Here is an 18,574-nt window from a genome sequence, read left to right on the forward strand (position 1 = left end):
TGTGCTCAGACATAAACATATTGTTAACATATTTACATTCCATAAAAAGTAACGGAGAGTAAATATCCTACTGTTGGGCTTATGTAAGATCTGGAGCTTAAACCACAAAAACACTAATTCAATACGGATTATAATTTGGAAAACATTATTATTGTTTTCATTCACGCTGAGGCCGTGATGAATTATCAATACAAATTAAGCACACCAAAAGTGCTTCGCCGGATTATCTCCATCTTCAAAAATACCATCCCATCTTTTCTATGCCTTCCAAACAACATCCATAATTAGTGGCAACAGACCAAACCAAGCACAGTTATAATCCTAATACTAATGTAAACAGCTTAATTTTAATAGTATTTATTCGTGATATTTAGATACGTGATACACTATCAATACAATCATCAACGTGATGGTAATTGGGTAGAGAGCCGTTTTAATGATTCGTGACAGGAAACACGACACGTGGTTGATGAAAAAAAGTAAAGTATTGTAATTATCATGATTTCATTACTATCCTTACTAATATTATAAATGCGATAGTTTGTTTCTATTTTATTTCTGAACATGAAAAAAGATAATCGTCATAAAAGTTTAGTCAGAGATACCAACATTAAAGAAATAAAGATTTCAACCACCTCATTTCTTATAAGTCTTCGATACGGTGTTGAAGAAAATATCGCGAGGAAATTAGGACTTGCCATAAATTATTATATGATTCTCTATATGGTAACATTCAACTATTATTGTGTAGTATATAAGTTTGACCAAACCTTTTTGAGATTCGCCGCACGCAGATGAAGTCATTTACGATTGCATCATCTTGAAGTTTTTAAAAATACTTGATTAAATTAAAGCATACTTACGCTATAAATAGGTTCAATGTAAACAAGGAAAAACGTCTATTACTGTTAAGCTTTTTTAATGTATTTTAATTAGAGTGTATATATCAACGTAGCGACAAGAATTTCTGTTGTTTTTAGTAGTCATTTTAAGCCAAGAAACTTGAACTAACATTGAAATGACCAAAGAAGAACTTATTATGTTATAAATCTTCTCTGCAGACAAAATCATATCATGTAAATGTAACAGGTAAAGTTAGTTTTATTTCTGTCATATGCGAAATGGGTACTACATGACCGTGTGTTTCTTGTACTCAGTTTCACGGCGTACACTCAGGTGACACGCATACAGAAATAAACCAAACCTTACGCTTGTACTTGTACTAAAGTACTTTAAACAACAAAATTCGTCGGTCAAATAGGATTTTGTGGCACGCACTATATGTACATACATATGAATTCGAATTTTAAAAATCAACAAAATCAATAAAATTGTCGATAACTTTTTTAGTGGTGTACTTGCAATGGTACATCGAGATGTCGTTACATTCAACTGTTCTAATTTATATTCGATGATATCAATATCAGCTAAATTTAAATATAATTACAACTTAGAAGTAAAAGCACAAACATTTTCGATCCAGTTCCATGGACCATATTTTGCCCTCTGAACTGAGAAATATTGCTCTCGTTGAAAGCATGCCTTAAGTAATTCAATTCTAATTTAGTAAACGAGCAGTTGGAGGCATTTTGTAATAAATTCAATGATCCTTATAATGCATGTCCCATATATAGTTACACACGAACGTGACTCAGAGATAAGCAATGGTAATCTAAATTAAAACGATTATTAAATATATAAGTAATCCAAATATGGTTTGACTAGTTGTTTATTACTAATATTAATATATGGTCCGAATGTATCGGGTTTAAATATATGAACAGTATAGTTTAATGCTGTTCGGTATAATATATTTTTGTTAGAAAGAAAATATATGAACTACTTTCATAAATTATAACGGCTATGAGTTTCTACATGTCACGAGCTCACAGGTAGCGATGGTTGTCGGATCAATTTATTTTAACCTAGTAGTCTAAGGCCTCATAAGTACTCGTACTGTCATAGCTTATCTCATATTTGAAAGTTTAAGATTTTTTGATACCCTTTGATGATTATTATTAAGTCATTGCCATCGATCACCGCGCTACACTTAACCAACGAATATACGATACAATACAATTAAATGAGGTCCTTTTTTTATTGAAATATGCCTTTTTGTTAAAAAGAATCGTTAAGAAACTTGGTTGTTACTACTTTTAGGCAAATAATTAGTAAGGAACGTCATAAATACGTTGATTTAAAACAACCTCTAAAATCCACGTAAAACAACGCCCGAGCCGTTGGTCTATCCTTTCTCGCTTTAAGCCTGTAGACAATTAATAAAGTACGCCTACGGAGGCGGCTCGGAGATAAACCTCACCTATAATTAATTACAGTGATGCCGCGGCCATAGCATTCATATGATATAGAATAATGTGTTCCTCGGCTTGACAATGGGCACGTCTGTTCAGGAGAGATTTATGTGATCCTGATACCATTGTCTTATCCAATTTGAATGCAAGGAAATTGATGATTATAAGTGAGTTGAATATAATCTTAATCTAATTGTACGACTATTTATTTACGACGAAATATTTGTCTTTCATTTTCTCACGTCTTATTAATTATCATTATACGTAACTAAAAGAGTGATGATGAAGGAGGGGGGAAGAGGACGACCTAAAAAGACATGGATGTAGTGTATTGGTAGAGATATGAGTATGTATAGAGGAGAATGGAAGGAAAAGACATGCTAAGCCAACCCTAAATAGTTTGGAGCACGGGTAGAAAAAGAAGTATAACGATACGTTATCACTTTTATAAGGTCGAATAAAATATTAAAAAAAAAACTAATAGAAAATGATTAATGATCACAATGAAAAGCACGAGCAAAAAATTAAGTCCCTGGGCTTCAATATTGCTTCGTTTCGAATTTCATCAAAATCGATTCAGTCGTTTAGCCGAGGAAGCGTAACAGACAGAATTACTTCCGCATTTATAATATACGTACGTTATAAATTGCATTTAACAACTTAGCTCTATAATGCGTTCATATAATTAATTTAGAAAAACAGTTTTTTTAACCGGCTAATTATAATGGTTTTAATCGAAATAATATTACTTAATTTTCTATGAAAAAATAATAATCGTTACCAAATATAATATAATTCTTCAACTATTTCTTCACTTAGTATAAGCTACACTTTAAACGTCATTAAGTTAGATCAAGATAAATACAAACGTGTAGGTGTGGCATATTAAGAAGTCATAAATCTACGAAGGCATTCATTATTATCGTCTCCGAGGAACACGGCCTACGAGCTTTTTATTTTATTAGACGGTGATAAAAACTGAAGTTGATTTATTGGTCGTGATAGTACACCCGAATAATTAAGACGATGTACTGATCAGTCATTTTTATCGCTTGTTGATTTGACGTTATTAGAGCTGTACCTTCATTGAAATATATGGAGAAATCAATCAAGGAACACTTCTAAAATCTAAAGTGACAGACAAATTTCTATTGATCGTTTCGAGTAGATAATTATTTCAGATACAATTTTTATCATATATGTACCTATATACATATTAGGTAAGTTTAAAATCCAGATTATATTCGATTTGGTTTATAATTATTAAAAATGAAAATCTCTGATTGAAAACAAGATACAAATATATTACATAGTATGTATATTATCAGGAGGTCAATTTGGTTTGTTTGAATGTAGGAAGTAATATCCGAAACTAATGAACCAATTTTCCAAATCATTCATTCGTAGGAAGCTACATTATTCTTAAGTTCTATAATTATATGAAGGACATCTTTTTTTAATAAATAAAATGCACACGTCTAAAGTCGGGGAGGTCGCTAATTACATATTATATAAAACTAATAGTTCGGTTAAATTTAGTATCGCATTAGAGCATTAGAAACGTCATATGTAAATACTTGTTACAACATATGCAGGGCCGCCGTAAGCGGGGGTGCGACGCGTGCACGGCACGCGGGCGGCACGTCCAGGGGGCGGCAAATTGAGCAATACATCACGTACCTAATTCAAGTCATTATTATAATTCCCACAAATCCTTAAGTAAAATAAATTATTCAAAGCATCGAAAAATATCGCACTCAGTAAAGTTAAAAGTCCGTCGTCTGTTATCCTATGAAAAACAATACTGTCGAAGTTAGGAGTATCCCCTTTAGCTTCCTTATCAATCGGTAGATTAGGTATCCGTTACTTGTAGTAGGGCGGCTTGAAGGGTATCACGCCGTAAGTTATATTGGTGGTCGCTCGAAATAGCAGAGCTACGGGCACCGTTAAACCGGGCGCGGAGGGCATACGTTCGCTATCGCAGGCGCAACGTGCTCAAGGCAAACTTAGAGGTACACCTGTGGGCAGCACATCGTCAGTTGAAAAAAGAGTTAGAAAAGGCGTTAAGTAAACAGAGAGCAAACAGGCGCCCCTATCGTGGTTTGCGAGGGAAGCACCGAACATACGGCGCTCCTGTTACGGAATAACTACCCCCAGATCTCCTGCGACTGATCGGAGAGCTATTTCCGGGGAAAAGGGCGGGTCATTCAACCATCGATGCCCTAAAACACCCTGTAGACCCGGTCAATGGAGGCGGTGGTCCAAGGGAACGTAGTCCTAACGGTATCACCGGACGTGGCGAACGACTTCAATAGTCTTCCTTTCTTTTTTTCTTAATTTAATTTACGGCATCCACGGGCTCATAGGCCCATGCCTTTTTTATATTTTACATTTATACACTTTGGCGTTTTATACTTTATATTTTTACTTAACATCAGCAGATATTCGCTAGACTTCAAGCTCGCTGTCTTCCTTTCGAGACCATAGGACCATTTCGATATCACGAGTTGCCTTCCTATCTCAGAAGGCCGTTGGGGCATACCTCAGGGATCAGGTGATCCTTTGGGAGGGGGCGATGGACGACTTGCCCGGCGTTTGAAGTTGGTTTGACTGGCTCCTGCGGGCACCGACCTCGCCCGGGTTGGGTGTGTTGTGTCACGGTGACGGGGCGAACCTTTCAGATGGCGGCCCTAAAGTCGGAGTATCGCTCACGGTGGATCGAATCGAGATGCTGGTCTTGATGGTTTCTCTAACTAAAACGGAGGGCCTCCTAATCCACGTTCCTTGCTGAGGTCTCCTCGAGGAGCGTCTACCGCCCTCCAAGAGACGGCAATTAAGGCGCAGACACATATGAAGGATCAGGGACGGACGGAGCTTCGTGCAACTCAGCTTAAAGCTCATCAATGCCAACGTAGGAGGACCTCCTAAACCAAACACCTTGCCTGCGTGCGCTCTGTGGCATTGTATTTTTTATTTATTGTAAATAAATAAATTTTATTTAATTTGAAGACTATCGTCTTAAGGCACTGTGGGATCGACGCTGTAAAGATTCGTCGTAATTTTCCAAACGCTGCCCAACCCAGCTGAATTCTTCTATTCACGTCGTCCTCAAGGTTGTTTCTACCTAATCGCAAAGTCTGCCCATGGTAGATATATTTTTGAACAACTTCGAGGACGGTACCGTGTATCGCAATCGGTTCCGGTAGAACATGTTCATTGAACATGACCTTGGTTTTATCCAAGTTCATCCGTAGGCCGATACGCATAGAAGAATCAGCAAGCGTCTGCAAATCTTAAGTGAGAGATGTATTCGCCATTGATGTTGATGCCATGTCCTTTCCAGTTCAGCGTCTTGAACATATCCTCCACTGAATTAGTAAACAATTTGGGGGAAATAACGTCCCCTCGTCTCACACCTTGATGCAATGGTATGGGATTTGTTTGCTGATTCTGTACTTGGACGGAAAATACACCTATTTGGTTGGACTCCCTTAATGCTCGTAACAAGGTTCTTATCTTACGGGACCGTGGGAATAGTGCTGCTGACCCGCTTCGCCGAAGAAGACCAGTAGAAGGGGTCTTCGCTATGGATGTCTTCTCCTCCCGCCATAAGTGTCCCGGGGTTAAGGGTTTCTGTACCCTGAGAACTCCCTAGGTAGTGGAACTCCGCAGAGGTGAGCCTACCGTTAGGACGTCACAGTAGTATGCACAAAAGATTTCGTAACATCCTCCAAAAAGACAGAGTGGGTCGCTAACGTTGGTTTTTTAGCAGGTATACACCCCGCCCCCAACTCATGTGGAGGAATAGTGGTATGCGTTTTTGCAGCGAAAAAAAGGGCGGCATAATAGGTATTGCACGCCGGCGACAAAACAGCTAGCGGCGGGCCTGAACATATGTTATTAGTTTTGCTAGAAAAACTCGATTTCAGAAGTCATCGAAAATAGGGTGATAAAGCGAAATTGTATAGAAGCTTCACCAATGGATCGTAACCAAGTGTTTGAGCTAATTTTGAAGTAGTTATATCCGAATATAGCCGACAGAATTGTTCTATACAATTAGACCGTCGCGGACGTTATAATTTCGTCGCTTCCTCTGCAATCCAATCCAATACCATTAAGGCCAATCTAGCAAAGTGCAGTGAAAAGTACTGCGAGGAGTACAGGAACAATGCACGGTTAGTCATGTTAAGTATGGTATCGACAACACGGCGTGAAGCTAGTTTGCATGTAACTGGTGATTTAAGCATCGTTCTAAATTATACTTACCCATAGACTCTACTATAACTAGAAACTGCAGCCCAACAATTTTGAAGATATAGGAATCTTATTTCTTTTTTACTTCTTTAGACATTGGCGAGGTAAGAGATCTTAAACAATCTTTACATCACCAATACGCCACCAACCTTGGGAGCTAAGATAGCTAGACAGTTATCTTAGCTCTTCTGTTCCGAGAGGTGAGCGGTCTCGCTCACCCTTCAAACAGAACTATACTTAGTATTGCTTTTTGGCGGTAGAATATCTGATATGATTAACATAACAATTTGACTTAGCCAACCAACATAATACAAAACTGATTGTACTTAAATCTCATTTATGTACATCATTCTTTAAATATTGTTACTGTCATAGCCTCAAAGGGTGAGTTGGGTTTGTAAAACAAATTGGAACTTGAAGATTTATAAAAAGACTAGAAGTAGTAGAAGTTTTATACAATTTAAGAGCCATATATAAGTTTAACGAAAGCACAATATTCATATTAAAAAATTGAAAACGACTCAATGTCAGGAAGTTTTAAGATTCATTGGAATTAATTCTTATATTAGATTAAGTAACGTCTTAATAGTAAAACCTTTTTTCTGCGAAAGAGCATGATTAGTCGACCTTACATTATATTCTGTAATTTAAAAAATATAAATTATAATGATAGAGATCTCACACGATTCGTTCAAGCATATTGTTGATATACGTGTGTGTTCTTATTTCGAAAGTTTCAACAATTCGAAGTATTGTTATTACCAAATCATTTATAAACACAAATTGATTTGTCGAAATCCATCGCCCGTAATCAAGTAATCAACATACAAATGTAAACCCGTAGGTGGTCCATTTGTCTTACGAGATGATATCAAAGAACTTTTGATAATTTTTATAGAATGCATTGAGTTCCGCGTTTCGTAACTTACAAATACTTAACACATTCACATATATTTATCGAAGCGCATTTATGGCGCCAGCTTGAAAAAGTAAACGAACTTAAAGGCATTCTATTTTTAAATCATTTCTTTTTATTATGACAATATTAAAAAAAAAAACTTTTGACAATACAAAATATTTGGCTACACCAAATATTTTTAAATGCGCGTTCGAATTTAATATAAAATTTAAATTTAGAATGGGTGTTTTATTTCCTATTATCTCTATAACGGATATTCCACTATAAAATAACATTATCCGTACATCAAATTTGTCGTCACCTTACTTAATTGGCCGTCGGTCTAGATAGCATTAAGCCCACGTACCGGCAGGATGACATCGTTTAGACCTCCGCCTGTATCAATTGAAAATAATACTTCCCATTGTGATACTGTATTGGAGAGTTTATTTTCCGGTATGAAATAATCACTTTCATTATTTTTAGTCGTTACCTGATAACTATGTGCAGTATTTTAGTCTAAATAGTATTCGTCATAATGATTGAAATCGTTTTTGATATGTGCCATATCGTTTAATGAAAGTAGGCTAAATTTCTTGTGACGTCATTAAAATACCAAAATGGCGTCCAGACTATAAAGTTCATAAAGTATTTGATTTTGATTCGGTAGTAATTTATTTATATTTATTATAGCTCTGTGTACAGTAAATAGTATTGATGTACTGAAAAAGTAAATACTTTACAACACTTTAATAGAGGATGGCAAAAAGGTAGCATAAGAAAAATATTATAACAATGACGTTAAACAAATTTCCGCTATTTACTTAACAGAAACGCATAACCCAGGAAATTAAAACATAAGCAATAATAACTATAACGATTTGCGCTTATTCGATAGGAATTCAGATAACGCAAACGAAACAGTTTCAAGCAAACGCTGTCGTTTTATATCAGCTAAACTATTTAGAGCGGCAATTACTGCACCAAGAATTACTTAACACTGCGCTATTAGTATTAAACCAATAGTAAGGCTATTGATATAATCTATGTCGCCGGATAAAATTAATTGAGTGCTCTCATTAATCGTTTTTGATGTAGATCATTGAATGCTATTAATTTATAATTCCAAAAAACGCATACATATAAACGCAAAGAAATATATTTGCAAAAATGCTAGTTGCTCTGGGGTTTGGGGGAAGGGTGGAAGTTTGCATTATTTTGAACATAGGGATTATATTACGAGAATTACATAATCAAGATATATTTAACTGACACTTGGCCGAAAAAACGTTTAGTGGTAGTTTTAAATATGAAACATTATTTAACATGGTTATATACATCGGGACTCTTATTTCTTATAGATTTACTAATAATATTTGTATTCTCACCAAGAAACCGCGTATTAGGATTACATACGAAAACAGTCTAAAGGGATCTGTTATGGATAATGAGATATTGAAATTTTGCATCATTGATAGACAAATCAAACGTTGAAAATCTTTATATATATAGAGGCGTTACACTCGCTATTATTGCCAATGATTTAACATCAATTTAGACATCTCGAGAAAAACTGACGCAAGAAACTCAGCGGGATATTTAATGTCATAACAATTAGTTTTTCGCTATTCGTAATTTCCTGGGGCCGACTAACTCATTTATGTGCAATCAATATTAATTAAAATGATAGTAAGTAGTCATTATCACATTTTTTTCTTCATTCGACCAGCGTGGTGTAAAAAAGGATGAGTACAACATTGCTTTTCTTAATCTTTCATATCAACATTAGTCATTAATATCAAAAGCGTTCTCAATTTAACTTCTGATTGAAATGACAAAACACAAACGTCAGGAGACTAAATTAAACACTCAAGGTAACCATTCGCCTGTGAACACCGTACGCTATACATAAATTAATAATTTATTCAAAGAGAAGCAACCGTTGAAAACTTAGAACAGAGGCGAAATGGAAGTGACATTGGTTACATATTCCAATGGATATATAATCAAGAAACTTAAATGTAATGTCTAATGATTCGTCTTGTATGATCTGTAAGAAAGCTTTTCAATATTCTAAATTTAAATTAAATAAAACCTTTTTCGATGAATATTTGAATCATCATTATTTTATTAGGTTAAGAGGCTCCTAGCTAGATTCGTGTCTCACGTTATAAATTAAAAATCGACTTACCGTGATAGGCAATTCTGATGTGTAATATCGAAGATAACTGAGATTAAAATCAGTTCATACAGAATAGCTCTATAGTTCTAGTTGATATATTACGGTGTATTAGTAAATGTAGAAAAAAACCTAATGGTAGGTCCAAACGACACTTCGCATAGACTTCTATTGAATTTGTCTTAACATTTAGCAGCACAATTAAAAGTCGGTGTATTGGATGTTTTGGTTATGATTGGATGATGATGATGAAGATGATGTATTGAAAAAGGAACGTATACATTTAGTATACGTATTATTTGGAGCAAAATAGTTGATGAGTGAATAATCACTAATTAATAAAAAATTTACAGAAAAAATAATGCAATACCCGAAGCAATGCAAAGTCCGTATACACAATTTGTCGATAGACCTTTTTATCCAGACTTGTATGTCTGAACAGATGTATGACAAAAGTGTGTGCCAAGTCTGTGTCGTGTAGACCTACACATATCACACTTGCTCTTACTTACTCGATACTAAATTTATTGACAGTTAATTTTATCATTCCTTTTTGTTTTCTATTACGATTATATACAAAGTACTGCTTTTATTAATTATATTAAGACTGTGTGGCCTCTAATTTATTGAGTGCTAAGTGTCATGTGTTTATCTTGTCATATAGATGATTAATTTACTACGCGAAGTTGGAAACTTGATGTTATTAAAATATATTTATTTCACACTGTCTATAACGATAAAATAACAATTAAAGACATTTAAATTACAATTAAATCGAATGATTATGATTCACATTGTTTTGTATTGTGGTGTGAAATATTTCATCGCGCACTTTAGGGGTAAAACTGACACAAATGCTAAATATAACAACTAGCGGCCCGTCTTGGCTAAGCACGGGTGGACATAAGTTTTTTTTTTATATTTTTACCTTTTATTTATAAATGTTTGTTGCTTTTTTCTGTCATGATTAATAATTGTTGTTATATTTCAACTAATTAACACAGAAACCTTAATAAATTATATACCTAACCTTCCTTATGAATCTCTCTATCCATTAGTGAAAACCGCATGAAAATCCGCTCAGTAGTTGTGTATCGTAAACATACAGGCAGACACAGCCGGGGTACTTTGTTTTACAATGTGTAGTGATAATCATTATATAAATTATATAATACTTTGTGTTTCTATCAATGGATTTCTTTGATATTATTATAAATAATTTCAATAATCATCAATTTGTTCGAGTCGTGTTATCGTGACACGAAATATCATCAATGTTTCGTGTCGTGATGACAACATTTTTAGCTATTTTTTCCGTGGAAAGTCTATTACATAAATGAAACAAACTGTATGTCAGTTACCTCTGCAATCAACTAATGAAAGTTGGTCAAAAATATTATGAATAAAACAAAGGCATATACCACTTCCATCAAAGTAACTGTTCTGAGGGTTAAATTAATGACAACCTCGTGTTGACCGACCGTTGGGCGCCCTATAATGGGCATGACCCTGTCCTTTAGAATACTAAATGTACTGTGATAGTTTTTTTTTTTTCAAATAACCGAATGGTCGACCTTATGCTGTATTACATCATCTAACACGCCTACTAATTAATAACTGCTCACTAAATAATCCGAAGGAAAAGTAACATCACTTCTCAACGATGTTTAAAAAAAGGACACGTTTTTTTTTTAATTTCATAATATATACAACAACAACAGCCTGTAAATTTCCCACTGCTGGGTTTACGCCTCCTCTCCTTTTGAGGAGAAGGTTGGGAACATATTCCACCACGCTGTTCCAATACAAGTCCAATTCCTATGAAATTAGACACATGCAGGTTTCCTCATGATGTTTTGCTTCACCGTCAAGCACGAGATGAATTAAACGCATAAATTAAGCACATGAATATTCAGTGTTGCTTGGGTCTGAACCCGCTATCATCGGTTAAGATACACGCGTTCTAACCACTGGGCCATCACGACCATCTCATAACATATCCTTAAGCCTTATTATACAATACGTGTCTTTTGAATGCTAATCACACATTGCATCAAGTGGTACGGATACAGTCACTGATAGTGCGCACAAATATTGACGGCGATGTGTGAAGAACACGTGGGAACTTAAGTCCCGATCTTACGATGGCAAAGATTATAAAACAGATGCGACGCATAAGTACCGTTCATTATTAAAACGGAATTTTATTTATTTTAATAAAAACTATTTTCTAACCTCATTTCGTGAAATTTAAAAAGATTTATAACGAAGAATTCGATATTCGAAATTTTGAATTACGAATTCTTCGTCTGAATTAATAACCTTAATTCATAATTGCTAATTACTTAGCAAAGAACGAGTAACACTATAATCTAGTAAATTATTCGGAACGTATGCCTTGAGATTAAGTAATTAAATATGAAATATTTAATAATAAAAAATCTAAGCTTCAAAATAATTTTACCGACCGGTTTTAAAGGTGTTAAATCAAGTTACTAGTATTCGCTAATTAAATGATATTTGTATTCCGAGATGATATACGGCACGCCCTCAGACATTGGCCTTACATGGCCAATGCGCCGCCAACCTTGGGAATAAAGATATGTATCTCGTGCCTGTATTTACACCGACTCAGTTAGAATTTAAACCAAAACATAAAGATATTAAGGTTTGCCTCTAGAACACATGATGAGTTGGTACAACTACCCAGAAGCGTAAGTACCACCGGTACCCAGGAACAGGGCGTAGACTCTCGGGGGCGCAAGAATAGATAGACTGAGCAGGACTATTGTTTTTTCGTTTTGCTCTTGTTAACTTTCTAGCTTAAGCTTCTAGTACTCGATTCCGTTAGTACTTACATGCTAGTATCCTTAAAAACATACATCGCGCTCATTTTTTTGACAGCGCACGAGCGTATTTGTGTTTAGTGTTTATAGTTTAACTTGCGTTTAAGTTTTAGTGAGTGAGACAGTAAATTAGGCAAACGGTCTGCTTAAATAGGCGCAGTTATAGAAGCTCAGGGCACAGAAAAGGCTATATACGGCACTGAATCTACCCAGATGAGCTTGCACCAATTCTGCCACCAAGAAACCATTATAATACCAATATACAGACATTTACGTATTGTAAGTTAATCACAGCTAGTTGAACAATTAAAGTAAAATAGGTTAAGTAAGATTAGATAAAGTTAACTTAAACGTTTCTACCACCTGATTAAGTTTAATGTTGTTAATGATAACAGCTGTTAGATAATCGACTATTTGATTAGCCTTTCAAACCCACTGAACGTGAATAGTTGTGAACTAGAATAATTGTGTAATAATGACGTAATTAACAAAAAAGAAATAACTTTTACACACTACTCGACCACGGAGATCGTGGTCGAGTAGTGTGTATACCTGTTTCATGGGTACGCCACTCCGAGGTCTCGGCTTCGATTCCCGGCAATGTAGAAAAAGTTCATTAGTTTTCTATGTTGTCTTGGGTCTGGGTGTTTGTGGAACCGTCATTACATCTGATTTTCCATAACACAAGTGCTTTAGGTACTTACATTGGGATCAGAGTAATGTATGTAATGTTGTCCAATATTTATTTTATTTATTGTTTATTATTTTTACGATTGAAATGTATCCTTGACCCACCTGACCTTTACCCATATAATTGTTGTTTCGAGATATATATATATGTACCCACTATACATATATGTAGTAAATAGTTAGCGACAAATTTAATCACATTACTCAGAGGTTATCGCGCGTTTGTTAATAATTATTGCCATTTGTTAACTCACACATCAAATAACGATATAATTTACGATATTATTTTTTAAATAAAAAATGACATTAATGAAACTTAAGACCACCGAAGTTTCCAGATATGGGACCTTATTCTTTATGTTCTTTCCGAGACATGGGAATGTGTACTCTTACGAGCTTCCTATTTAAAATAACATCTGAATGGACATTATTATTCTTTTACATACCTAAACTACACATGACACATAATGAAATTGGAAACATAGTAGTAATCGCCTGCAAAATCGCCTGTTATGGCCACATGATAAAAGTATAAAAAAGTAATACGTTTTTTTTGTTGTGGTATAGCCGTGACAGCGTAAAGAGTTACATTCGTATTTTTAATATTATGTTTAGATATATATAGGTAAAAACATTTGTGGAGAACTGTAAGGAGAGCAAGGCCTTATTCTGTTCTCTTTACGAACAAGATCAACAACGAATTTAGATTCTATATTTAAAATTGCTTTATTTGTTTTTTTTTTTTAATTATGATTCCTCCGTTTTTATAATCTTTGGTAACCGCGAGTCGGTTAAAGACACATACTACTGCTAATTGTTGTGGGCAACATGTTTGTAACATAAAGATAACACGCATTAGTCCCCAATATCTTCGCCACTTAAACCCGAGTTCGGTACTTAAGATTTAAGTAGGTACAAGGGGTAACCGAAATATGCAGAGGAAAAATAAGAGCGCATGTGTATAAAATTTACAGATTAAATATTTTATATTGATGTGTTTATCAATCGAAATATTTTAAAACCAATGAATCTTAGTCTAAAGATCAGTTTTTATTAATTCATATTTTTTGATCATTAGTATCTTGCTGCCTGTAAAAACTCTTTCGTATAGGTACTTTCTTTTACTTTTAAGTGAATCTTTGAATGATAACGCGTTAAGCCATATAAGAGATATTTTGACAGCTCTCATGTTCTCAAAAACCTTTCTTAACGAGCTCAATATTTATTACTTATAAAAATGCACGCTTAAATTTAATATTGAGAAAAGCTGACATTTCATGAAATTGGCGGCAAAGGAGCTGTCATTTTATCGTGCCAACTTTTTTACATTCTCACAAAGCAAAAGCATCCTGCCGTGATGCCAACGTATAAAGGCCTCTTTAACGGATACTGTTAATCTGACAGATCGCGAGCGTCGGATGTTTTGACAGCATCGCAATTACCTGCCACTTTGTTTGGCGGCTCACTGTACCAACCGTTCACATCCTGTACGTTTCACCCATCTGACCCGAGATTTAAATTGACGTTTAAAATATATATATTTTTCATTTTTTCATAAAAAACTTTTTAATATCGTTTTAAATTTAAGCTAGTTATACTGTGCAAGTACACCTTTACTACGGGACCGTCTTGTCTGCATATACAGCCAATACATCTCAGAGCCAGCCTGACAATTTTATAAGTCGATTATTAAAATAGATCTTTGATTAGTAAGATCAGTTTTGCAAAATATAGAATACATAAATGAAAAATGTATACATATTCAAGTTATTGCCATAGGTTTTAGTACCTACTATGTTAATTATAAACGCGAAAATAATTGGTCACTGCGTCCGATGTACAAAAATAGTACATTCGTTGGAAGGCGCCCGGAGTGTGTCTATCCAACTACATTGACATTAATTAGCTGATTCTAAAAAAGGACAATATTAAATTATTGACTATAGTTCGTTAAGAAACAATAAAGAGGCAAAGTTTATTCGTTTGTTTAATCACGATCAAAATAATATTCATTAATAAGTTTTATTAGCTAATTGTAGGCATTTCTAGTAGATGTATGCATCTATTTAAAATAGTATTTATATCGAATATAACCCATAATAATTCGGGATCAGAACGTCATATGGAACATGAATTACTTTGTATATAGTTAAGTTCATCCTCTTTATCGGAAAAATATCTTAATACATCGACATATGTAAATGAGCCTGATGGTAAGTGTTCATCATTACCTATACCTAATTATGAGCGCTGTTAATAAATTACAAGCATTCCTTACATCGCTAATACGGCCAAGGACCTAGGAACGAAATTATTAGGACCCCGGTGCCTGTTACATTGGTTCACGGAACCTTCAAATCGAAACAATAATATTAAGTTAGGTATATTGTTTGGCGCTAGGATATGTGATAACCCAATCACATATCTTGTCTTGTGTCTTGCATAGATCCTAGCTAGAATATCAGTGAAATGATAAAGATCATTCAACTTTTAATTAGTCTTAACAAAGATAGGCATCTGAGCCATCTCTATTCACCATCCAGTTGGCACGTTGAATAGAGACTGTCAATTTTAATCGAGGATTTCAAATTAAAAGGCATAATCTTTATATACTGCTTATAATTAATGGTAGATAGTGGCATTACGCGGACGAGGCTGTGCCCATCATTTTACATGTGATATATTTTTTAAATGTTATACAGACTCCTTTGTGACATTAATAATGTATTTAAGACATGATATACCAGGAGGAATTGAACTAGTCATTGTTTTAAATGAGTCATAGCATTTTATTAATTAACCTTATTTTTAAACTTAAGTACCTGCCTATTACTTAATTATAATGTTTTTTTTTTAAATATCATTACTAATCCTAAATTATTTCTAATGAAATTTACAATTAGTATTTATAATAGTTACTTAATTAAAAATTCCTCTAAGTTAAGTCACTATAATGCCCCTTGCCTTAAAATAGATTTAAAAAAAAAACAATTAACCGATTTGACACATCAAACTCATTTAAAACATGGCATAATCAAATTATGCCCACAACGTTTCTTAGTACTGAATGAGAGACGGTCAATGATGAATGGTTACACTTGAAAATGAATGCATTCACTGTTCATAGTGAGAACCGAATGCACTAATGTGAATAAACTTTGTATGTTATTCGTTAAATGTTACTAATATGTAAAACAATGTTTCAAATGTAATATATATGTCAATGTTAACAGAAAAGAAATGAACCTAATCGAATACTTTTTAAACAATATAAAAATTAATTCTCGTAAACTGCTGTATTAAAAAGTATTTGAATCATTACAACAGATTTTTTTAAATATGAGGTAATCAAATTTTAGTAACTTTCAAGTGACTAACTTTTTTTAATTTATATAAAAACTTTTCGTGGAATAAAATTTGCCGTTGCTTTTGCCACCATTCCAACTTGCTATAAGAAGCATTTTACAAGTTTTACTTAAATATAAAGCACATTTATAGTGTTGATTAGAATGAAAAAGAACTATCAAGAAACTCTATAGTTAAAACTGTTTAAAGGAACAAATAATTTTATGTTAAATTATTTATTTTGTTAAAATCATTAAATTTAATTTAAAAGAAATGGGCCATTATTTAATTCCAATTGATTACATTATGATATATTGATAACATTTACACATTTTTTCACATTGTAATTTTTATGGTTTTAATTCATGTTATTCAATATTTAATTTTAATATATGTGTATTTTAATAAATATATCTTTTCACATAAATATTTACATTAATATTGTAGAATATCTTATTATAGAATTTGTTTAACTAGAAGCTTATCAATTTGTCTTTATCAAATGACCGAGATTAACAAAATTAAGGACTTCTATGTTATCAACATGAATGATGTACGTATATTTTTTTGTTTTTATATGACAATACTTTAATGGACAAATTTATTAATCATTATTTAAGTACTATAAATTTTTTTATAATATTTTTTAATTATGCTATTAGTTAAGTTAATAAAAATTAACTACATAACAATTAATATAATATGCTGTTTTTTTATGTTAAAAAAAATTAATATCCTTACTTAAAAACAGTTTATTCTATTAGTAACAATTTAGGTCATAGCTTTAATATAAGTAGCTTAAATATTTAGTAAATATACATATTTAACTCTCAAATTATGCATGCAATTTTATCGCAAGTGCGAAAAGTATTTCGGTACTGATAACATAAAATAGAACTGTTGAGGAAGTTGATAATCTTCCGTTCTAGTTTTTTAACAACTAGGCAGTCGGAAACGACAACATGACATATTTTCCAATACATTATTTCATAGCCTTGAAATGAGAGTTCAATGTCAAAGATTACGGAGTAAATGTAAATTATACACCATTTATTATTCAAACTATACAAATTGTTACCTGATGAAACAAACAAAACAAAAAAACTAATATTTATGGCATATGATTAATTATAAAAATTATCAAATATAGTCTTACCTATAAAAAGTATCGTAAAATCCAGCAAAACTTTTCGCAAAATAAATTTGGAATCCCGATCTATAGTGATCGAATGATTACGAGAGTTCGCTTTGCGTTCATTTCTTTCCATTTTGATTTTTATTATTACCAACGCAAGTTATAAATTAAAATAAACCACTGAAAAAACTGTTACACAAACGTTACGAAACGTCAAAGCAGAAAACTGAATACACGGAATGTCAACTCAACACACGTCAAACACAGAGCGCATGCGCGCGTCGACTGCGCCATGATCCGTGAAACGACGACGGGTGCATTTGTAAAATTATGTACACATCTATTTTACCAAAAATAAAATAATCATAAATATAAATTTTAAATAACAAAAAACTTAAAATCTCTAAGTTTTTTTTATTAATATTATTTTTAATTTAAATTAACGTACTTGCTGAAATCAATACCTAGTACCGAAATAGTTATAATAAATACTAATAGAGTAATCTTCTACCAATTCTTAATAAATAAAAGTGAATGTTCGTCCTCAATTGTGTCCTCAGCTATTTAACGAATTGTGAAAAAAAAACCTTTAGTGATTTGTTCTGTGTCGGCCATCCAAGACCGTGGCCCATAGAAAAATCATATTTTTTATTTGTATATCTGTCCTTCAATATAGTCGTTTTATTTTTCTTGTTCTATCTTTGCGAAGCCGGGACGGTTAGCCGTGTAATTAAAATACATTTTTTATCTTTGTCAAAAGATATAGTAAAGTTACAATTAACTGTAGGTACATGTGATGGTATAGTTAATGACCCAGAGAGCCTACACAAAATAATTCAATTATCTATCTGCATAAAGTTGTGGTTAGCTTGTTCTTACAAGAAATAAAGTTATAAATATAGCTAGGTAAACTGT

At 33.3% G+C, this 18,574-nt stretch overlaps 1 protein-coding gene across 1 annotated transcript in view; it reads right to left on the minus strand.

The window, feature by feature from the left end:
- Positions 1-17,952, minus strand: part of LOC124537288 (putative phosphatidate phosphatase) — a 105,157-nt gene extending 87,205 nt beyond the window's left edge. The window contains exon 1 of the mRNA XM_047114080.1: positions 17,681-17,952. Within this exon, the coding sequence (XP_046970036.1) occupies positions 17,681-17,792 (112 nt within the window). The 5' untranslated portion in view covers positions 17,793-17,952. The remainder of the gene's footprint in view (positions 1-17,680) is intronic.
- Positions 17,953-18,574: the final 622 nt, after the last annotated feature.

The sequence above is a fragment of the Vanessa cardui genome, chromosome 18 (assembly GCF_905220365.1).
Source record: "Vanessa cardui chromosome 18, ilVanCard2.1, whole genome shotgun sequence".
In the NCBI taxonomy this organism is placed as follows: Eukaryota; Metazoa; Arthropoda; class Insecta; order Lepidoptera; family Nymphalidae; genus Vanessa; species Vanessa cardui.